The 23,856-nt window shown below is 44.7% G+C and overlaps 1 protein-coding gene across 2 annotated transcripts in view; it reads right to left on the bottom strand.

Moving 5' to 3' along the window:
• Positions 1-636: 636 nt before the first annotated feature.
• CAMSAP3 (calmodulin regulated spectrin associated protein family member 3) overlaps positions 637-23,856 on the bottom strand; it is a 261,867-nt gene continuing 238,647 nt past the window's right edge. For both annotated transcript variants that reach the window (XM_085654390.1, XM_085654389.1), the window contains 2 exons: positions 9,277-9,395; positions 637-4,198 (listed from right to left, as the gene is read on the bottom strand). In XM_085654390.1, the coding sequence (XP_085510516.1) occupies positions 3,896-4,198; positions 9,277-9,395 (422 nt within the window). In that variant the 3' untranslated portion in view covers positions 637-3,895. The remainder of the gene's footprint in view (positions 4,199-9,276; positions 9,396-23,856) is intronic.

The following is a 23,856-nucleotide window of genomic DNA, read 5'->3' as shown; positions in this document are numbered from 1 at the left end:
GAAAATAAAAAATAAAAAATGGTCAGCTATGCAGTACCTGAATGAATGAAGTGTTAGCGGTCACAGTCCAACAAATGCTTGCAGTTGAAACGGGATTAATCCTCTGCCATTTCTGTTCTGTCCCCATCCCACAAATTTAACTAAAAGTAATTGACAGTTGTTACAGAAATACTGTCAAATCCAGGAGTATTGCTTTTGAAACATTGTGGTAATTTCATGTCATCATAGGAGAGGAAATTTGGAAACAGTTACACCTCCTACTTTGGGAGCAGAAGGTTAATCTAAGTGGCCACCCAACTGGCCCTGGCCGCCATCCCACCAATCCGCAGGACCACGGCCGTGGGAAGATCCTTCTCCTACCTCGCAGCAGAGACCTGGAACACCCTGCCCTAAGGCAATCACCAGCACTACCCCATTTCAGGAAGGACCTCACAACCTGGCTCTTCGACTGAACCACAGTGCCTGTGACAGATCAGCAGCCCCACCCCACCTCTTGAGACCCTTACTGGTGAGTAGTGGCACTCTACAAGTCACTTGATTGATTGAATCTGAAGAATAATGTTACAAACCCACACGGTACAAGAGCATCCTCTCAGGCGTCACTGCTCTTCAATAATACACAACAACAAGTTGTAGCTCATTCAAATCGGTGATGGTCTTTTTATATACAAATAATTGCAAAATCATTTAAATAGCTTCAATATATATATATATAATATATATGTATATATGTATATATAAATACAAGACAAGAGATTCCCGCCCTCTCCCAAAACCAAGTGATTTTAACAATTTGATAATTAACAGACAAATTCTCCTGCACACAATCATTGCAGCTCACATGGCAGTTTGTACATAAACATTAACAAAACAAAAAAGATCTATACACATTCAGATCACTGTCTGCATCTTGGTGGTGGGCAGACGTGCATCTAGATCTGCCCTGGCAGGTTCTGTAGCGTGATCTGCAGAGGTGAAAACATTGATTGAGGCAAGCAGGATTGGCAATGAAGAAGACATGGATAGGATGTTGCATGGACCTGCGCCCATTTATGCATGACATTGTGGTCTTGAAGTAAAAGCACAACCAAAACAAGCCAGTGGCATGCGAACCACAATTTGTCAAATGTGTCTGGTTGTGTTGTTGTGTTATAGTGTGTTCCATGGAGAAGAATTATTCTTTCATTGGAACGTGGCAAGACCCACCCTCATCCTGCACCCTACCTATCCACTATCAAGACCGGTTTATTTGTGCTGTCTATCAACATAAACCTGAGCTACCAACTCAAGAGTGGAAGGACAGTAACCTCCGCTCCAATGTGGCAAAGAGCCAGAACCCTTTTATTCAATATCCGGATTGTGGAACGGAATCCGACGAGGTACAGGAAGAAGGAAAGGAGGGCAGAATGAACAACAAGACCTTGGATGGAGAGCCTTCTGTTGAATCAAGGTGGCCCACTTTTTAAATAAGTAAATTGCTCTCAGTATATCCAACCATTCAAGCATTTACAGGTGCTGTGGCATACAAATCTATCCTCATCCATTTGATTATGAATCGCACTTCTGAAGGAGGTGACAAGAATACTATAACAAGGAATTACGGGCTGTGCAGTCTGTGCCACTTAAGATGAAAATGAGAAAAAAATAAAATCTGGTTAAGCTCAATAGATATACTACATGCAACATCGTGACACCCAGTGCAGAAAAAGGCTCAGGAACTTGGTTGCACAATGTACGCTTTGATTTAAGGTCGAAGGTTAGTTGGTTCCATTTTACCCATGCCCACCACTTGTAGGGTCGTAGGCGGTGGAAAGAGGACATCTGTAGTGCCATCAAAAGAAGTGGCTGGAGGGACTGCCAGCAATACTCGTGACTGGATATCCTTCACCCCCTACAAAGGTGACAGAGTCAAAGTCCTTCCCCGCTGTGTGGAAAGTGCTGGGTCACTTGGAGGAAATGTCTTTCTCCACCTTACCTCAAAACAAACTGCGGCCTCTTTTCACTAAATGGTCAAGGAAAGTAGTCTTATATGCCTTCTCTTAATCTCTAATCCAGCCTCTCTCAGGAGCGTTTAGGGAGTTGCTTTAACACCCCCTCAACCTCACCCATCCTAACATGGGGTAAACCAACAGAAGAAACAGACTGCTTCAATCCTGCACTCTTTGCCTCACCATGCCTGGGGCGAGGTCTCTCAAAGTAGATCCTGGTCAGTGGCCAGATCCCCAGCTTTGCAGAGTTACATGTGGAATGAAAACAGGACCACATCTACAGTCTGTGTGCCCGATCTGCCATCTTAAGTTAGTTGTGTCTGGCAACTTCAATCAGGAGGCCTCTAGAGTAGACCCCTAACCAGCAGGTGCACCAACCCAGGTCATACTCCTTACGTCCCCTTGTAAATGCAGAGGTAATGTAGGTCTTGTACATCACGACAGGGAATACCTTTCCTAGAACAATCCTTATACATATTTCTGTTTGTCTTTTCTTAGCTAGTTCAATTGGGAGTCGCTTTCTGCATTTCAGCAGCTGGAGAACCCGTCATATAGTACTTTGTGGCAAGAGATGCAAAGCTCGTATTGGTTCACGTACACTATACTCATGTGCCTCGCCTGGCAGTATCATCTGTCCAGTTCCCGCTGGAAAGACACGCCAAGTTCTGGTCAAGCCTTCTAACAGCAGAAGACAGTTCTTGCTCTTACACAACATGCAGGTTTAGCGATTTGTTCTAAAAAAAAAAAAACAATTCTAAAAAATGTTTTGACGCAGGGAAAAATGAATAAATAATGCAACCCCCTTTTTCCCTGCATCACCCCTGAAATTCAGTTCATATGAGAGGGATGATCGGAAACGGGTAAATCAAGTCCACCAAGTGCTCCTTCTCCCACATCATAATAAAAGTGACCGCATTGTCAACAGACCCGATGAGCGCCCTTAAAGGGCCAGTGTGTCTCTTCATTTCATGTACATTTGTTGGTAATTATGTGAAACAAAATCTATGATTTACACAAACACCTAACCACCTGAATTATGATGAAACCGCAGGAGAATATGAGAATACCCATCAAACCCTCCCCGGTCTCAAACTATGGACAATGTTCCAGTCGATTTGTCTTTAGTGCAAATAGAGGGCATGGGTAACCAGAGGCATGAATTTCATTAGAGCCCCCCTCATCATCAATGTAGCAGTAGGATAGGGTGCACAAGTGTCTATGAGAAAATGCAAAAAGGGCGGACTTTCTGCCCCACAGCTTAGTCTTTCAGCCTGGCAAGCAAAGTTAATAATGGCTGTTTCTACATTCTGGGCAGTGGGTAAAGAGGAAATACTCTGTCCACAGGATGCTCTTCCCACCCTCCCCTGCAAATATAACAAATGCCCTCCCCCACCCATTAACAATATGTTCTATCACTTGCTTTAAACCCATTATGGGTTTTATCAGCAGCACTTCTGTCACGAGTTGCAGATCAGTTCAGATGTATTAGATACATCCTCACTTCAGTCCTGGCAAGAAAATGTGTGACAACGCAAGCTGTCCTTTCATCTGCCATCGTTCCTTCCACGCAAGAGTTTCTCAATCCAGAATCCAACTCTACGGTGTGTCCTCTTTGAGTGGTCTTGGGTATCACCAGGGCAGCTATGGGGAGCCACAAACTGGAGGAACTTTTTTTCTTAAACTTCAACTGGGGACCAGCTCCACATTTCATCTTCAATCCCAGGCCACGCAGAACTGTAGTTTTACTTCCCATTTACAAAAATAGACTACAGTGGCTCAGGATGAGAGCTGAGAACAGTAATTTTTCTCTCAGTAAATGCCAGTGATTTGACTGAGGCTCCATATTGACTTCATTGTGCCAAAATGTCCTACAAGTGGTGTCTGTGCTGCACCCATTGCCTGCAGCTTTATTTGGGGGTGCCTGGCCTCTTAGGGGTGGTGGGCCTCTTGGTTTGCCAAAGGTGGCCATGAATGGTGACAGCATCCACGCTCATGGACATCGTCTTGCTGGGGATGGAAGTGAAGCGCTTGCGGTCAGAGCTGTACTTGTAGAAGCCCTCAATCATGTTCCGGGTAATGGTCTTTGGCCCATAACCAGTCAAACGAGTAAACTCATCAGTCTCGGGTGAGAAGCTGTAGACTGCCCGAAACTGGCAGCTGGCATCTCGGAACAGTATCAGGAAGTGATTGCCTGCACTCTTCTCCATTTCCTGAAAAGACAAAGAGAAGTAAAGTTAGGGTGACCAACTGGCAAGAAGGCACATTCTGTACAGGGACTGTTAAAATTCAGGATAAATGGTCCAAATTAAGGACAAAAGGTCATTTTTAGAGACATCGAGAGAGTGTGAAAAAGAGAGGGTAATGATGGTGACAAAGGAAAGAGGGCTATATTCTGAGAGGGAGAAACAGAAGGTTGGAACAGTGAAAATGAGCAGTGAGAGGAAAGGAAAGGAAGCAAGTGATGCCTGCGGAGAGAAAGAACAGATGGTGAAAAGAGAAAAGACGACAATTGAAGAAAATGGAGCAGAGAAAAGAGTAAAAAACAGAAAGTATGGGAGGGTGACAGAAGGTTTAAAAGAGAAAAAAACGTAGACGGGGCATATAAAAGGCAAGGTAGGGGGAACCGAGAGAATGCATGAGGGGGAGAGAGGCAGAGACGAATGGCTAGGTGGGGGAGAGGGGGGAAAGAGAAAAGGGAACCGAGAGATGGAAAGGTTCAATAGAGGGTGAACAGAGATTATGTGAGGGTTTACTTTGTAACATGCATGTCGGACCAATCCCGATGCACCATATCTTTGTTAATATGGTGCTACTCTAATCTTTCCTTTTCACGCAACACAACACCACCACTTACTGAGCTGTGTTGTGTGAAATGTGAAATGTTAAATATATCCCTCAAAGATTTGGCACAGGTGTCCGGATTAAGTTTTATCTTGGACCTTGTACAGTATTCTGCTGCCTTTTGGCTAGGGTTGCACTTCCGAGATGACATATACATACATACATACATACAGGCATAAAATCACGGTTTCTTAAGAAAAGGCCATTATTCGAATAAGGAGTGAGAAATCCATCCAAGTTTCCAGCGTGCAGAATTTGTCTGGCAGGTTAGTGCGACACCAGAAGATTCTGGGATTAGAGCCCATTGGTGATATTATGCAGGCATTTCTACATGTGCTCTTCACTTTCCGTTAACTAAAAAAGGTTGGAAAAAAAACTTTATAGAAACACTAATTACAATAACATTCCATCCCTCCATTCATAGACTTTGCCTTCCTACCAGCTGTCCCACAATCAGCTGCTGAAGGGCTTCTACTTCAGAGCCTTGGGCACTGCACAGGCTGCAGGAATTCTAGCTACGCCCGTGACTGGGCTTAGTGCTGGTGTGAGAACATGTGTTGTGCCCCCCCCAGACATCCTTCTCTGAGGATTCCATCAGTACCACCATGGTGCTCCTAATTCTCTACATAGACCTGCTCTCATGTGTAGTTAATTTCTTTTACACCCCTACTCATTCCAAGTATGTAGAGTATAGTAGGGTGTAAGAGTGCATTATAGAACACACACACACACATACACACACACGCCCCCCTCTATACAGACAGTGGCTTGTATAAGTGTGTAAGCAAATGTATAGGAAATGTTACTTGAGACCAGAACCACTGGAATTTTTCAACTGCCAGCCACTGTGATTTTCACAAAATTATAGATTTGCTGCATTTGGCACATAATCCATCATCTGCAGCTTATTCTGCAGATTTTAGCCCAAATGATTCAAAAGTTACTAAAAATGCAGCAAAAGGTTCACTCACAGTGGAAGGCCCTTTGCAAAGAGTGACTGGTCACCTTTGCATTGCTTCTTGCTATATTTTGGTGTCAAACTGGTACTAATGAGGTGCAACCTATGCCCAGGCAGTGCTAAAAAGCTTAAAAATACCCAAATAATTAAGTAATACTATTACAAAATAAGCAGACATAACACCACATAATTTGCCTTTTCTCACTGCATGATTTACTCAACCCTGCCGCATAACTTGGCCCTCCCCGGACGCATAATTCCAGTGGCCCTGCGTAAGACAATGTGGACTTCAAGATATAGGAGTCAAATGTCATCTATAATGGTAAGCATTATATGTTAAGACTGCTTAGTCTTGAGAAATACAAACTTGGGATTTAAAACAGTGTTTGGGATTGTGTTTACTAATAAGTAATTATTATCCAAAGGAACCCCATTTATCAACCTTAAAATAATGGATTAGAAATATACAGTAAGGCCATAAACCCATGACTTACAGTTTCCATACTGCTAACTGATTTTGGTTCATAGCTCACTGCGCTATATCTTACAAACTGCAATTAGCAAAAGAGCCCCTGACAAAAACAGTAAACTACTGAGCTGTCTACATAAAAAAACAAAACTCTTTTATCTTCATGTTACACATTGTACTTTGCTGGAAACACACTATCCCTCTCACCTACTTTATGATGTGTCAAAACTCAGATCTCTCAAACAGATACATTAATCGCCAGAGTTAAACTGACGGTTTTAGCCTATAAATTGCTGGCACACAAGGGATATGAAGTCTGTCCCTTTAACCCTGTAAGTAGTATCAAAATGCAACCCCCTTCACAATCTCCCCCAGAGCTTGGCCCATGGTGAGGTGACACAAGCCCCTAAACAAAAGCAGAATGCCATGCCCTTGACTGGGGCAGGAGGAGGCCCAGCAAATGCTGTAACTGGCCCATTATAATTCTGTATGTGATAATCGTCCGGCAATCAGAATGATAATGGCAGACAGTCAGTGCCAGGTTGGGGACGGGCTGCTGCAGGCCCTTTAGTTCACAGCAGGAGTACGAGCTGTCCCCTGTAGTGAGAGTTACAGAACTCTGAGGCTTCTTGAGGGGGACAGTGCAGCTCGCTCCAATATCCAGAATTACGGACAAAGGGGTCCCCGTGAAAGGGATCACAACGAACAGGAGGTCCAAAAAATGGGCGGTGCATGAAATTTACGGATGGTTGGTCACAATACGTAATGGTGGTGAATTCACATGCCTATAAGGGAAAAGAGATGGGAAAACCGGCATTTGTGTCCCTAGATATCTAAACTTATTTACATATTTCTTTAATCTCATTTCAATATGCATTAATCTTTCCGCTCCAATACCCATCTCTGCAGCCACCCATTAGGCAAAGAACTTGATGTAATCAATAGCACCTGCAAATCTACTTGGCAACCCTCAGCATTGTTCGACCTGCCCCACCAGTCCGCAGAGACCACCTATATTCAAGGTCAGTTTAATACTTCATATTCATTTATTCAAGCAGAGCTTTTTTGATGTAGGTCAGTATTTAAAGTTGTGACACTTGGTATGGCTTGGAGGTAAAAAATGTATACTTAGAAGTATGAAAACTGTACAGCCCTCATCAGGATCGCATCCACTGTATTGACACCCAACGAAACTTTTGGGAAAACCAGGTTGACTGGATCGTCTTCATCCCGCACAGTTAACTTCCTCCAAGTCCACTGTAAATCACTCCCACGATGCACCAGGTGTGCACCACGTAACACAATATTGGGGCAGAAATACATGGCAATATATTCTCCACAATGCACTCACTAAAGGGGAACCAGACTCAAAACATTAAAAATGGAAAGGTGAGGTCACCACAGAACACAAGTATTCAATAACTGTATTCAAGGAATCTTAATAGACTGATAAATCCACTTTAGAGATCAGCAGCTCACAGGTTTGAACCCCAGCCGGCTCAATCTGCTGCTCAGTCATCCTGAATGGATCAGTACCTTCATGAGTTTGGCAATGGTAGCATCCACTGTTACAGAGTTGTGATAGTTGGCTGACAAAGTACCCCTTATTTTCACCCGGTTAATAACATTCTGTAATGCTGTACCCATTGTTGTCTAATCATTTTGGTCTATTTTACAATTAGAATGACATTTAATAAGACTAACCAATCCCAATGAAATCCATTCTTGGTGAACAATGTTTTAAAAAGAAATATTTTCAGCACTTTTCTATTCAATCCTTTCTTTGGCCCCCACCCACTCCAAATTTCTTTTTTGGTGTGAGTTATCCTCCAGGCTCCCATCACTTTTTCCACTGGTTATTTTTGAAATACTTAGGGTGCCTGATTTCCCCTTCATGTTGCCACTTATATCTCCTTCCAGTGCTACTTTTCCCCTTCCCCCCCTATACCTCCCCGTTCACGTTAAAAAACCCCCCAAATAATTAGAAATAAAACTATCTATTTTATCCCTGTTACTTGGATCATCCACAAACCACCTTACCTCCATGCTTCGATACAACACCACTTTCTATTTACTTACTTTAACACCAATTTGATTGCTAGGCAATATTTAAGCTTTAAAAGGAGATTTTTTATAGATGAAATGGTATAGCTAAGCAGTTTGTAGTCAATTTAAGGTAGATCCATTCAGACAGACATATGATGATATTTGTTTTCAGCTCAATAATCTTTGTATGGGCTTTTATCATATACCCTTCATTCCTCAGGTTTTATAGAATATTTTGAGCAATTTTCAACATCCACGTATTACACCTCTTTCCACTGTCCTGGCCCACTTTCTCTGCCACACATGGACCAGACTGCCCTTTTTTCCCAGGCCCCCAGATCCCAGCCCCATCCCCACTTGAGATATCCGTAACCAATCTGTTGAGAAACAAGCCCCTTTATTCCACTTTGGCCCAGGGCTAAGCTCCCCAAAAAATCAACTAAAGGGTCCAGACTAAGCATCCTAGGCAGCGTGTTGAAGCCATATCCCCACCACATGCGCCATACCCCTTCGGGCCACTCGCCTAGCTGTCCATAAGTCATAGTCCAAACCATTTCAGTCAAAGGCTAATCCAAAAAAAAAAGGGTTTCCCAGATTAGGCCAATACCAGATGAACGTTAGAAATTTGCACCACCTCCGCTTGGACGACCTCAACGTTTCTTCTAATGTTACCTAAAGCTCAGCAAAACCAGATTAATGGCACCTTAAAATCAATATGGTAAATTGCTTAATTGGATAGTGTCTGATAATGGAGATGGGCGAAGAACAATTATGGTGTGTTAGATTTGAGCCACGGGTAATGCGTTTAACTACAACTGGTGCAATGGTTTTCAAATAATTTGTATAATTAATTAGTAAATAGCAAGTGTTCAGAGGTCTAACATCCCAAGCCTTTCTTACACACACCCCCATCACTCTGATGGTCCACATCCTGACAGCAGGGACCGCACACTGCACAGTGATAGCATGCCTACCTCCAATGTCTTGTTCTTCTGGGACTCATTGACTTTTCCGGCCAGGCAGCAGTGGGACAAGGCATTATGGATAATGAACTTGTTGGACTTGGCACTGGGCTCCTTGTACAGCTTGGGTCCTGCAAGGAATGAGAGATTGGAGAGATGATGGAAGAATTTAAAGACTTTAATCCTCCCAAGTGGGTGTTTGTAGCCCTTCCCACAAATTACAGAAAACTGAGGAAAATTTCTAAAACATTACAATTATTTGACTTTGCTTTCAAAATGAATTCACACAAGGAGCTTTAAAAAACAGATTTCAATACAGACAGTAATTTGCGTTTTCCCCGCTTCGATAACTTCCAACTTTGTTTTCCAAATTCAGAAGTTGTATGATCTCAAATAGCAAATGCCTTCAACCAGCATTTAGGGTTCCCAGAGTGGGGAATTTGGCAATTTAATAAATGACAAACAAGAAACCTCAGGAATCGGGGTCAAGGAATTGGACCCCATCTGTACAATAATAATGCCCAACAGCTAGGACATCAAGAAACAACCTAGAATTAACGTAATGGCTACAAGTCAACGGGACACATACTAACCCCTCACCAGTATACTTCCTTCCAAGACTAGATGAACTAGTATTACTTCAGTCAGTCTAAACATAAGTTTATTTGGACTAGTTAATCCTTAAACATTTAAAATCTCCATAAATACAAACTAACAAAATGACATATCTTAATTAAAATCTATCATAAAATTAATACATTTAAAATTCATTGATCCTGCCAACATTCCGTTTAACGTACTGTATGATACAATATCCAGTTCCATTCACATTTAAGGATTTTTTTTAAGCCTTTTGAATGAACTTCCCCATAGCGCAGGCTGTATCTAAATTACTCATTTCAGTTAGAAGATCTACTGCTTGTGCCCTATTTTTAATACCATACTTTTAAAAATGTGGGCATAAAAACACTTTGTATATCCAGAGCCTTCTGACAGTCTAATAAAATATGTAATATATTGCACGTAGTTCCCATAATACAAACACATTTCCCCTTGCTATCGATCATTGCTTTTTTTACCCCGTTGTTGGCATAACAAGGGCTAACACCAGTTCTCAACCTTAGTAATTCTCTTCTTATCCAACGACAGGGTAATCTATCAATTTAAGGGACATTTTGTTCATTTTGCCACGAGTTACTCATAAAACGTAAAGTTTTTTTCCCCTCGAGATAATCTTGGTCATGAGCTCGAGCGATTTCTCTCCCCTGGGCAGAGTTCCTTTTTATCAACCTCGATTTGTAAAGTCTGAGGGCACAGCTTGATCCTTATAATTCTACAAGCTTTAGCTCTAGTTTCTCTTATCCCTTTTGCCCATCTAAGCTTGCTCTTCAATATCTAATTTCTACACCACTGCGAGATTTTGAATTCTTCTCCAAAGCCCAGGCGCTGCCAAAACCTTATTAGCGCCATACATGAAGTCATTCCGGTTTCTAATCTTACTGCCTGGACCATTGAGGACCTGGGCAACAACAATACACTTTAAGCATTTTCCTTCTTCGGCATGCCATCCGTTTTTACCACTCAAATATAGCAATTCTGCTCTGTATAGAAATGATGATGGTATCATAGCTACATAAACTTTTAAAACAGGTCTGTCAGACTTAAACTCCATTACATTTTTTTGAACCGCAGACCGAGGCTGTTGCCCTGAATTCTAATGCATCTAGATGGGTATGCCAATTCAAATTACTCTCAAACCACATCCCTAAGTACCTATATTCATTTACCTTTTCCAACTTTGTGGAGCCCAAAAACCAGTTGAACCTTATTTTTCTTCTTCCAAAGCTGAGTACCTTAGTCTTATACATATTTACTGCCAGTGTTTGAAGACTGCAATATTCATTGAATATATTCATCTTTCTTTGCAGGCCAATCTCTGTTTGGTCTATTATTATGAGGTAGTCTGCATATAATAGACATGCAATATGTTTTCGGTTTACCTTTGGGCTGGCCCCTCTTGCAGTGCCTAAGACTGAAGGTAAGTCTGCTATGAATAAGGAGAAAAGTAGGGGGCCAGTACGCACCCCTGTCTTAATCAATTTACAATTGGGATTTTCTGCAATAGACTCTCCTCTGTGTCCAGAATGATCTGCGCCCAATTATAAGTATGTAGTGTTTGTATTAACCTTAGCAGATTCCTTGGGATTTTGTATTCGACCAACGTCTCCCACAGTTTCTCGCGGTCCACAAGATCAAATGCTGCGTGGAAGTCCACGAAGCATCAGAACAAACTGGCCTTCTGCTCAATAGACTTCCGCGCGATGGACCAGGGCGCAAAGCAGTGGTCGACTGTAGAGTGCCCCTCCTTAAACCCCCCCCCTGTTCCGGGAGCACAACCAGATTTGCTTCTGCCCATTCCGAGTCTTTCCAAGATTACTTTGGCAAATACTTTTTCTCCTACATCCAGTAGGTTAATTAGTCTATAGTTCCTCGGGGCTTTTATATCTTCTTGTTTGTGGGTGGGTCTTATGATTGATCCTCTCCAGTTTTCTAGTATATGACCTGTATAAAGAATCCCAAGGAACATTTTTTAAAAGAATTCTGCCCACTGCACTGGCCTGGTTTTTATGATCACTGCAGGGATGATGTCTGGGCCTGCAGTTCGAGTCAAGGTTAGGTTAGATATTTTTTTATATAACTAGGTTTGAAGTGTTCCTTAATCTCTTCCGTCACACCTGGCTACAATATGGTTTTTAATCTCTTTTTTACTGGCCATTTTCCATATATTTCCCCCAAATACCTTATCCAATCATCTTTTGGTACTACACAGTTCAAGGACCCTAGTATTTTGCCTACTTTCTTGGACCAGCTTCCAAAAACCTTTTAAGTCTTTAGATTCTATTACAGACAATAATTTTTCCCAGCAGCTCTCTTTTTTTTTTAGTTCTAATAATCATTTTATATTTTAATCTTAATTTCTGGAGGCTGTAGAATGATTCTACATTATAATTTCCCCCAAGTCTTCTTTCCCTTTGTCTTGTGCTTGCTTTTACTATACAACATTCTTCATCGAACCAGGTCACTTTAATTTGGGTTCTATTTTTCCTACTATCAACTGATTTACTTTGTTTTATTTTAACCCTTAGGCATTCCACCACTTGGATGATTATATTGTCATACCATCCATTATGCTCAATATTCGGGATGTTTCCTAATGTTTCCTAATGTTCAGCAGCAAATCTTTCAATATGCTCCTCAGATATACGTGTTTTGAGAAGCCTTGGGTAGACGATATTAACCTGGAGAGCTGTATCACTTTGTTTTTCCTTGCTCCATATATTTCAGTCTTCAGTGGGTAATGATCACTTCCCTCCACTCTTGCCACCTCAAAGTTCTTAATTCAAAGCACCAAGCATGTAGAAACATAGTCAATCGGACAGGGTTGCTGGCCTATCTTAAAAGTGCGGCGATCTGTCTCCTTTATGCAAACTAAGTCCATTGAGGCCAATATTTGCCCTAGAGCCATGTCTTGTGCAGACAAATCCACCCTCGGAAAGATGGCATCATTTATCTTCTGGTATGAGGTCAACAGCTCCTTACACCACAAGTCAATCCTCCTAGGATCTAATTTATGATAGAAATCACCCAGCACAATAAGTACTCCTTCTGATAATTATCAGTTAAAGACAGCACACATTTTTCCAGTTCTGACTTTTATTCATTCTCTTTTCCCTTCTGTATATACACATTTACAAAAACAATATCTTCTTATCGTGGGTCTGGGTTCAACAACACTCTACAACCCATTGCCCATTCGCATTTTACTTCCAAGGGGACTACCTTCCTGGCAATTTTTGTAGAGACCAACATCATTTGCCCACCTAAGGGTCGACCATATTGTTTCTTCCTTGCTGCTTTAATCTGTTGGACAAACCCTTCGATCAATGGGGATTCGTCGCACAGCCAGATCTCCTGCAAACATACGATTCTATTACTGTCAATAGCTTCTTTAAAGCTTTCCAAATTCAATATTTTGTTATATCCATTTATATTCCAGGATAATATAGCCAGGCTGTGCAACGACCCAAGCTCCTAGTTGATCTCATTTAACCAGCCATCTTCCTCATATGCTGGAGATGCAAGAGCCCTATATCTATTTCCAGCCAGTATACCCTCCGTTCCCTTGCATCTTATAGTAATTTCGAGATTTTCCTTAGTATCCCAACCTTACCTGTCGTAGTCTCAACCCTGCATGATTCATAAGGAGTGGCATCTCCATGGGCGTCCGCAGAAATTTTTCCAGGGGGGGGCGAACCTGGCAAATGAAGGGGCGTGGCTAATGTTAATCAATAGGGGCGGGGCTAAAATGGCAGACAATCAGGATCGGGTAATGTTCGGGCCAACCTGAGAAAAACAAGCACTGGCATAGCCAATAGGTCTCGCCTTTGTGACCTTATGACTGACTCACTAACTGAAGAACTTATATAGCGCACTTTTGCCGAGGCGTCTTGGCGCTGGGTAAGTATGATGCCGGCAGTATAAGTATTTAGTTCTGCAGCAGGTCCCAAAGGCGAAACCAATTGGCTATGCCAATGCTTGTTGTTATATCTGGGCATGTTGAGAGGCTAGGGGACTGGGTCTCGATGTCGGGTTGGGAGCACAGCAATGACCTACTCAATTTGAATGCGTAGGTAATATAACCGGAGGGGTGAAATGAAAGGTTCACTACCAGGAATAACAGGAAGGTAGAAAGATAGGCTGGTTAGAAAGGTAAGGAGGGGTAGAGGCAGGCATGGTGGTGAGGGGAGAAACAGATGCATGCTAGGAGAGCGCTGTGAGGGAGTGAGGCGAAATGGGAAGAGGCACTGAAGGTGGGTCGGATAAAGACCGTAGTGAGGCAAACAGAAGGGTAGCGAGGGGTGAAGGGCAGACAAAGAAGTGAGGTGTAGAAGAAAAAGATTCAGGAGCAGAGACAGGTAAATCAAAGCTGGAGAGGGGAGAATAACGCAGTCGTAGAACGTGAGGGGGCCAGGTAGAGAGAGGGAGAGGTGTGTCATAGATAGGTAGAGACAGCTGAGGAAGAGAGAATAATAAAGACTGAGGTAGACAGGTGAGGTAGAGGGGTGCGTTGATATAAAGGAAGTGCAGAGATGTGTCACAGATGTTACTGAAGAGGAAAAGAAGTAGAGATATTGAGAAAGAAGTAAGGCACTAAAAGAAGTAAGGGGGTGAACAGAGGTAGAACGAGTGGAAGGGGAGAGAACACATAGAAGATGAATGGCAGGGTAAAATGAGCGATCAGGCAGTGAGTGTGAGGAGTGGGATACAGAGGGATATGTGGCAGTGAGCGCAAAGTGCGGGGTACAGAGGGATATGTTGTGGCAGTTAGCGCGAGGTGTGGGGTACAGAGGGATATGTCGTGGCAGTTAGCGCGAGGTGTGGGGTACAGAGGGATATAAGGCAGTGAGCGGGGGCAGGGCCGGCTTTAGCGCTCATGGCGCCCAGTGCGACAATGCTTTTTGGCACCCCCAATGACCACCTCCACTACAGGTTCTTCATAACCATCCTTTCACAGCGCCCCTCAAGCCTCCGTAACCATTCAGTCTCAGGTGCATTTAATCAGTGTAAGGTGTCAGAACACTTTACATCACACAGATTACATAGAGACAATCAATCATAAGTGTGTAAATCAGTGCATAGGAAATGTTACATAAGAGGACAAGAAGGTGTAGGAGTCACAGGTCATCCGTACAGGTAGGCAGGATAGTTGAAGAGGGCTTGGTCAGGAGAATCAGAAACCTAGAATTTAAAACCTAGCACCATGGATGGGGGGTTCTCTTTATTAATAAGAATTGATTTCTACCCAAATTAACCAATTTTGCCACATTAGGATAATGAAAAACTGGGGGGAAATCATAACGCCCTAGCCCAGTTTGCATGCATCTTTGATAACAGTTTTTTGCTCACTGTTCCACATTAGGATTTTAACTCATAAAGAGTTATCAACAATATGGACTCTCTGACAAGTGTGACCCACTGACCTATTTACATTACATTATACGCACTTTGTGAGCTGCACGTTCTTTGCAGCAAGCATAGTAACCCTCTGCGCTACCTTAGGATGAGTAGAAACTTCCATTACACAAAACTTCGATCGATCCCTCTCTCTCTCTCTCTAAGGAAGTGCATTAATCACTGCAGTCTACATTTTTATTGGTGGCTGAACATTTCTAGGAGTCCAGGAAAGAAGCAGGTGCTTTTAAAATCATCATATTAGGGCCCCCTACATGAAGTCAGCACCCGGTGCGGTGGCACCGGTCGCACCGCCCTGAACGCGGGGAGTGGGGTACAGAGGGATATGAGGCAGTGAGCATGGGAAATGGGGTGCAGGGGGATATGAGGTAGTGAAACACAGGGTCAGGACGTCCTGCCAGACATGATAGGGTGCATACTGGCAGATAGATATGTTATTGACACGAGTCTGTGTACGTTTTAGTGGGATCTGAAATCCGGGCTATGCTGCAACCCCAATTTTTGACTTGGGAGAATAATGCATCGACTCCCCCCAGAACTTCATTCAGAAGACCCCTTGCTCTCAAGCTACAGAGTGTTAAAAGGAGGTCTTTGTGTCCAGACCTAACCACTCGTGCTTGTGGTGCGCAGCTCAAACTGCCCATTGTCATTCTGTTTGTGATAATCAGCCACAGACAGAATGACAAAGGGCAGGAGGGGCTGCGAGGAGGAGTGCGAGGCGCCCCATCAGGGAGCTGAGGCCTCTGGCAGGGAACACCTCTGCTCCCTGCAGGTCCCGTAATTACGGACAAAAAGCGTCTGTAAAAGCATGGGTGGCCGCAGGGGGGGGCAAGTAGGAGCACTCCAGGGGGGGGCAAGCGCCCCTCCTTGCCCCCCCCTGCGGACGCCCATGGGCATCTCGTACTTGTTATGCTCTAACATTTCTGTCCTCTGTGCTAATCTGATACCTTCCTTATGCAACTCATGCTCTGCCTTTACTAGAGCTGACTTTACTAGCCTTTAGTTTAGGAGAACTTTGGTTACTTCATTCCCTTTTCTATTTACAGAAAATCCTACTTCTCGGAGGTCCTCAGTGCCAATATTCCATAGGTTTACACATTTAGACAGAGAGAATAGCAGTTGTGATCGATTTAATGGATTTAATTTCCTCATTTTTTTACCGCCTTTCTCCGTTCAATTGGTTCAAAGTATAACCACAGATCCTGTCTGGCTTTAGTCTCCAAATCTTGTGGTTCCCCCTTTGAGTCCTCCTCTCTTCTTTCTAGATGTTCTATTTCCTTCCCTTTCTCCATTTGACCCCTATACCTTCTTGTTCCTACTTGTACTTTTTTCTCCCTTCTCGTTTCCTTCCCACCCTCTTCATTTTTTCGCAGGGTTTTTCCGAACACTGTTTTCTCTAATGCTTGATTCTCCTACCACCTTTTGCCTCCTCTCCTCTTCTTTTGAGTTGCTTACAGCTGTTCCTTTTTCTGGCATATTTTTTCCCGGAGCTGCATTTGCATTCCTTGTTAAACGTTTATACCCTTTTTCCATAACTACCTCCATTTTCACCTGCTGGATTATGATTGACCCTTTCTTGGGTTTTTCCTCCATCTCCTTTGGCGTTTTATGCTCCGCTTATAGCACCTCCTTTCCCCTTCTTTCTTTATGATCATTGGGTATTGTGATATAAATACGCTGTGCTACTCCTTTTGCATTGGGGTGTCACTCATCACACCTCCCTGCCGGTGCCCTACCCTATGGTAGTGGGCCATATGTATGAAGCCAATTTGTGATCGCAAACTCTGAAATTCGGAGAATTTCAACGTTTGCGATCGCAAATTAGCAGTGTATAATGTATCACAAAAACCCACTCGCAAAATAAGGGATCGCAAATTTTGCGATTCCCTATTTTGCGATTGCATTTAAGGAATCGCAAATTGAGATTTGCTGAAAATCGGAATTTGAGAATCGCAAAACTATTTTGATACATATGGCCACATGTCTTTAATTTGTTTCAGTTCCCCCACCATAATTTTGAACTGTTCTTAGTTTTTAGAAAATCATTATTCATTACAGAGACCTCTAACAGGCCTTTCAGTGTTTTTTGCAGGATTAGCATTACGTCCAGCATTGAAGCACTTGAAGTTCCTGTGACCTCGAGGTTAACCATAGATGGCCCCGAAGTGTCATTTACTCTATCCTGAGATATTTCCACTCCTTCCTTCTCTTCAAGCTGTTCCTTTATCTGGTTTTTATGCCCTCTACTATGCGAGTCGCGATCTATGTCACCCTCTCCCTCTGAATCTTGATCGTCAGAAGGGGGAAAGAGTCTAGGTGATGAAGACAGCCTTGGGTCCAAGAATAGCTCAGAAATATTGAGGTGGGTTTGATTCGGGGAGCCTAATTCCAGCGACACCAAGTTGACTGATGTTAGCTGTTTATCGCCATCCGGCTGCGCTTCTTCTATCACTTTATTCCTTGTGAAATGTTTCCCCACAAAGTCGTTAACCGATTTTGTGACTGAAGAACCTTCTTTTACCCCACCTGGCTCACTTTGCTGAGGGGTTTTATTCAAGGGTTGTTTCTTCTTTTGTATGGTTTTATTACGTACATCTACTTCTCCGTGGGGGCTGCTGGCTGTCCCCTTCTCTTTCCGGTTTGTATCCATTCCATCTGCCCCCATTTCATTTTTTTTTTTTTTTAAACATACTTTATTGGGATTTACAGAAGGTTCCAGAAATCAACAATGCATCATATTTATCATTGATAAGGATAATAATTAGCTGGACTATGATACATACTTCTCAGTAGTAAAACAAAACAAAAGGAACACAGGTCCTTGCTACAATCAGGAGTCCTCCCTCCCCCTAGCAAACCAATGATCAGGAGTCATTTGTGTTTGTTTCTTGGACTGCCACAAATATCTTCAATCTCCAAGTTAAACTCCCTCCTCTCAACTAACCCCCTCCCTTCACTACCCCCTGGCATGTAACTTATGAACAAATTACACATTTGTGATAAGCTCCTACTTCAAGCTTTGTTTCACGATTGTCTGAGGTATCACTTTAGGAACCCTCGGTCCATGAGGGCGGCAATGCACTAGGACTGCTGTCCGACTCCCTGGGTCTATAAGTTGGACTGGGTATGAAGGGCCTAGCCTACTCCCCCCAGGGGTTCTCCTACCGATTCCTCATCGTCATCATCATCTGGAGTCTGGAGCAGCACTACCAAAGTTTCCCATGCTCTTGCTGCGTCCAGCTCCTTTATGCTTCCCGTTCGCTTTGCTATTTGCATCCAAATTACTCCCTCACATTCTGCCCACTTGATGAGTTCTTTCTTCCATCTGGTTATATTTGGCCTCTGTTTTGCTTTCCAGTGCATGGTTATATCTGATTTAGCCAGTCCTAAGTCCATATCTAGAGATTTATTCGTGATTTTGTTTTTAGTCGTGTGTGGAAACCAGTGTAACAGGCAGTACCCCTGAGACGCTTCAACTTCCCGGTCAGTAATATCTGCCAACAGTGTAGTGATCTCTTCCCAGAAGCTACCCAGGCACGGGCAGCCCCAGAACATACGTTTGAAATCTGCTCTTTCCCCATTGCATCGCAGGCAGGCCGCTGCTTGGGACTCAAAATACTCATTGATCTTCTCCGGGGTAAGGTATGCCCTGTGCAGGATATAAAAATGCACTCATTGGAACCTGGCATTCCTGGTACTCTTCCAAGCCCTCTCAACTATTTCCCCCAGGTTCTCTCTGGAATATCCTCGCCTAGGTCCACCTCCCACTTTAGTCGCAACTCCGTTAAGGGGGGGGCAGTGTTTCCCACGTTATTCACCTGTATTGACACGTGACCGCCTTAAAAGTACCTGTCGCCATCACCATGTACTGACAACCTAGTGACGTCCGTGGCTCAGTGAGGCCCTCTTTCCAGTGTTTTCGTATGGCTGCGGTGAGGGCAGAGTGCAACAGGAAGTCCCCCCTGGCTAAGTCATGTCGATCTTGCAGATCGACAAATGGTATCATGGCACCCTCTTCATACAAGTCTCCTATAGTACCCAGCCCTTGGTCCACCCACAACGTCAGTTTCTGCCAGCTGCCCCCATGTGGCAAGGCCTCGCACATAAGTAACGGGATTTCCGGAGCATAAGGGCATTTAATTTTGGCACGTCTCAGGCACCTATTCCAACACTGCCGGGCTGTGGGTAACTCCAAGGGGAGGGCTAGGGATCTAACAGGGAGCCTCAATACTATTGGTGATATCACCCTTAAGTTCACCGAGTCCTCTATCTGCTCTTCCATACCCCTGATGCGACTCGCCATCCACTTTGTGAGCGATTGTAGCTGTGCTGAAAGGTAATAGGTCTCAAAGTCAGGCACCGCCAATCCTCCCTCTGCTCTCAGACGCATGAGAACGCTAAGTGCCACACTTCGCCTGCCATTTCCCCTCAGGAACTCGGAGATCATCGACTTGAGTTGGGTATAGTATCTCGTTGGTATCCCGACCGGCAGGGTCCCAAAGTAACACAGTAATCTCGGCAGAGTTACCATCTTAAGCAGAGCTACCTGGCCAGCCACTGACAATGGTAAAGTGCCCCAGAAGTCAAAATTACTTTTTGTACCTCTAATGGCTCTCCCTAGGTTACCCTCCAGGATGTCTCCCCGAGCGTGGTATACCTGGGTACCTAGATGCGTCAATCTCCTATCTTCCCATCTCACTCCTTCGGTCTCTTGTGGGCCTATCCTACCCTCCATTGCTGGGAATAAACAAGACTTTGCCCAGTTGACCTTCAGCCCCGCTACTCTGCTTAGGGCCCGTAATAATGCTTTCACGCCCCGAAGCACCTCCCCCAAATCTGCTAAGAACATCAGTAGGTCATCGGTGTAAAGTGCAATGTGGTGGATAGTATTGACCTGTTCGAGCCCTAGCTGCAAACGGCTCCATCGCCAGGGCAAACAGAAGGGGGAGAGTGGGCACCCCTGCCGTGTTCCCGTCCTATTCTACAGGGGTCTGATATTAGCCCACCGTTTTAACTCTGGCAGAGTCGGAAAATAAGAGCCATCCATTCCACAAACCTAACGCCCAGCCTTCTGCATCACATGAAAGAAATACGGCCACTCCAGGCTATCAAATGCCTACTCTATAGCGACTGAAAAGACAGTCGCCACCTTTTTCCTACATGCGTCTGCCTCCAGCACTCGTAAGAGGTGCCGAACATTAAAGGCTGTGTTTCTGGTGGGTATAAACCCGGACTGGTCTCCGTGTATAAGGGTTGACATGTATGGAAGCAGGCAAGTGGCCAGTATAAGACTCAGGATTTTGTAGTCCAGGTTAAGCATAGAGAGCAGGCGGTATGCTGCTCTATCCCAGGGTGGTTTCCTCGGTTTAAGCAGCAGTACAATAATCGCCTCCCTGGTCAAGACAGACAGGTGCCCCACCTGCCTCACCTCATTGTACAGCTTCACCATTCTGGGGGCCTGCAAGTCAATATATGCTAGGTAGAATTCAATGGGTAGGCCATCTGTCCCCAACGTTTTATTTATTGCCATAGTTCCTCATCAAAGACTGGTAGTTCCACGTCGCCTATGAACTCGTCGATGCCCCCCCCATTCTACTGGGGATAATCTGCTTTTGTACAAATCGGTATAGTAATCTAGAAACAGGTAATTAATACCCAGTTGGTCGTACCACACTTCCCCATTCTGCTCTCTAATCTCCAATATGAGCAAACCCCGCCTGGCTGGATTGGCCAACCAAGCCAATAGAGCTCCCGACTTATCCCTCTCCATGTGGGCTCGGGTTATATATTTTTTGTAGTCGAAACAGCGAAGGCGCTCCACCTGCGCCGCCACAGCCTCTCTAGCTTCCAAGAGATCTTCCTGCTTATCAGGGTTTTCTGGTCTTTCCTGTTCTAGCTCCCTTAGGCGCTGGTCCGCCCTCTGTATGTCCTGTAATAGGGTCTTCCGCGTTCCCACCATCCTTGATATACAGCACCCTCTGATGACCATTTTAAACGCATCCCACTCTACCAAGGAACTTGATGCTGAGTTAGCATTGTCTTGGAAATAGTGTTCAATGGCTGTGCCTATCTCTCCAAGGAACACCTGGTCCTCCAGGGCCTTAAGTCTCAGACGCCATGTGGGTATTTTGGGCCTCGCACAAGACCACACTAAGCTCATCAGCTCTGGGTTGTGGTCAGAGATCGTCCGAGTAAGGTATTCACTACCGCGCACCCCTTCATGTACGTCAGTAATAATAATAATATGGCATCCAGGCGAACATGGAGTTCGTGTAGTGCCGCGCAGAAGGAGTAATCCCGGACTCCCGGGTGTTGGGCCCTCCAAGAATCCACCAATCCCCACCTCTGTTGCCAGTTCCGCCGTGTTTCTGTTATTTTATGTGTGGGGGGCATCAGGGAGTGGTGGATGAGAATGATCCAGGGCAACATCAGTAATGCAAATAAAGTCCCCTCCTAATAGTACCGAACCTGTAAGAATAGAGGCCAATTTCCCAGAGAGGTGCGAAAAAAAGGTTGATCCGAGTTAGGTGCATAGATACTCCCCAAACTTATATCCCTACCATCCAACCTCCCGGAAACCACCACATATCTGCCATCATGGTCTATAATTTGTTTAGTGCATGGAAAGGGTACTCACGCCCTCACCCAGATCAGGACCCTCCGCGCAAAATGATGAGTAATTGGTATACAATGCTTGACCTCGCCAACGACGCTGCTCCTTCCTTTGCCATAATGCGAGTCTCCTGGAGCAGTGCAATCTGGACCCCCCCTATGGATCAAATAATCCCCGTACATTCCACGTAATACATTTTGAATCTAGTGAGGGTCCCACTGCATAAGGTAAACCTTGCCTCCGCTAGATTTTGCCATTGTGACACGCCTGTCCCCCAACTAACATCCCACCAATCAAATAAAACCCCCAACTCCCCCTCTCCAGGACAGGCACCGTAGAACTAGTTCCCATCCAAACGTTACGTAAACTCGCTAAGTCCACTAGTGGCTGCAGGGGTAATCAGCTTACAGTTCTGGACCCAGATCTCCGCCCCACACCCCTTAATACATGCAGCCGTGTCTTCGCCCCGGACCAGACAACTGAGGTCTCCTGCTGCCACGAAGCTAGCAGCAGGGTCCCTTATTCGCCCTCTCAGTTCAAGTCCGCAGCACTCCTCCACAGGTTACAGTGCGGGATACTCCAACCTATCCATCAGGCAATATCGTTAGCCTTCTGGGGTGTGACCTCTGGCAGTTCGGTCTCAGAGGAATCGTGTTCACTGGGAGCTGGCGAACCTTCCGATCTTTCCACGTCCTTTCTGCTTTTACTTGAGATGTGGCTGGATCCCTGTTGGCTATGTTTTGCTACTTCTTGTAGCACTCTGCGACGTTCTAGGCTGAGTTCCCTAGAAGATGGAGCCCTGGATCTGGTTGTATTGCTGCGAGGGCTCTGTTGGGATGTGTTCAATGGAGAATTGCCACATTTTGGGGGGTCTCCACGTTTACAGCTAGTCCCAGGCCTCTTGAGGTGTGGTAAAGAATCGAGGGCCCGCAGTGTCCACCATTCGGAGCCACGCAGCGAACAGCATTGCATCTGGTGGAGCTTCTTTTTTAGCAGCTAGAAAGGATGCTCTTTTGCTGAACTTCCCTGGGGAAGTCCGGAAAGATCATTACTGTGTTATCGATCTGCAATCCTTGTTTTTGGCGTGCTTGTTGCAGTATACGGTCTCAGTCCCTAAAATGCAGTAGGCATGCTGCTATCTGGCGAGGAGGGGCCCCTGGTCTAGGCGGTCTTGCCGGGACTCTATGGGCTATTTCCAGGGTATAAACGGATGACAAACCCTCTGGGGCAACCTCCGCTCGGAGCCAATCCTCCAAGAAGTGCACCATGTTCGAGCCCTCCGCTTTTTCGGGCACTCCGATGACTCGGATATTATTCCGGCTGGATTTTCCCTCACCATCTTCGGCCTGCACTTCCAGCACTGTGACTTTAGATTCCAGGTCCAATAGAGACTTCTGCATCACAGTCACCTTCTCAGGGAGGCTGCCTAGTTCCTTCTCCATAGTTAGAGAGGCTCGCCTCCTATCGCTTCATACTCACGAGGGTCTCCGGTCTGCAGAACAATTATCGTATCTGCAACCGGGGCTCAAGATATGTAATTGTGGAGAAAGCAGCGGACGGAGCTCCGCAGCCCGTGTCCGCTTAAATCGGCTTCAAGCCACGCCCCCATTTCATTGATGGCAGATTTTCTTTAAAAACAAATTTAAGCCTTTGCGTGGCTTTGCTTTCCCAAGTGCCATCTCTTTTTATATTCTTCTCTTTCCTTTGTTTTAGGTATCCACCCTGCAGTTTCCTTATACTTTACTTTTAACTTTTCAAACAGGGTTCTTCTGGGGCACTTTTCTGCCCAAGGTTTCTTCTCCTAACACCTGGGATTTTTTCCTTTTTGCAATTAATCCATCCGCCGCCACCCGGCTTCCTTATACTTACCTCGGTTCCCCGGCTATGTGCTACTTATTACACTGCCCTTCCAGGTCCCACCGGTTACGTAGATTAAATATAACCAG

Source organism: Triturus cristatus, chromosome 4_1 (genome assembly GCF_964204655.1).
Source record: "Triturus cristatus chromosome 4_1, aTriCri1.1, whole genome shotgun sequence".
Classification (NCBI taxonomy): Eukaryota; Metazoa; Chordata; class Amphibia; order Caudata; family Salamandridae; genus Triturus; species Triturus cristatus.
The sequence above is the reverse complement of the archived record's forward strand: the minus strand, read 5'-3'. Positions and strand labels throughout refer to the sequence as shown.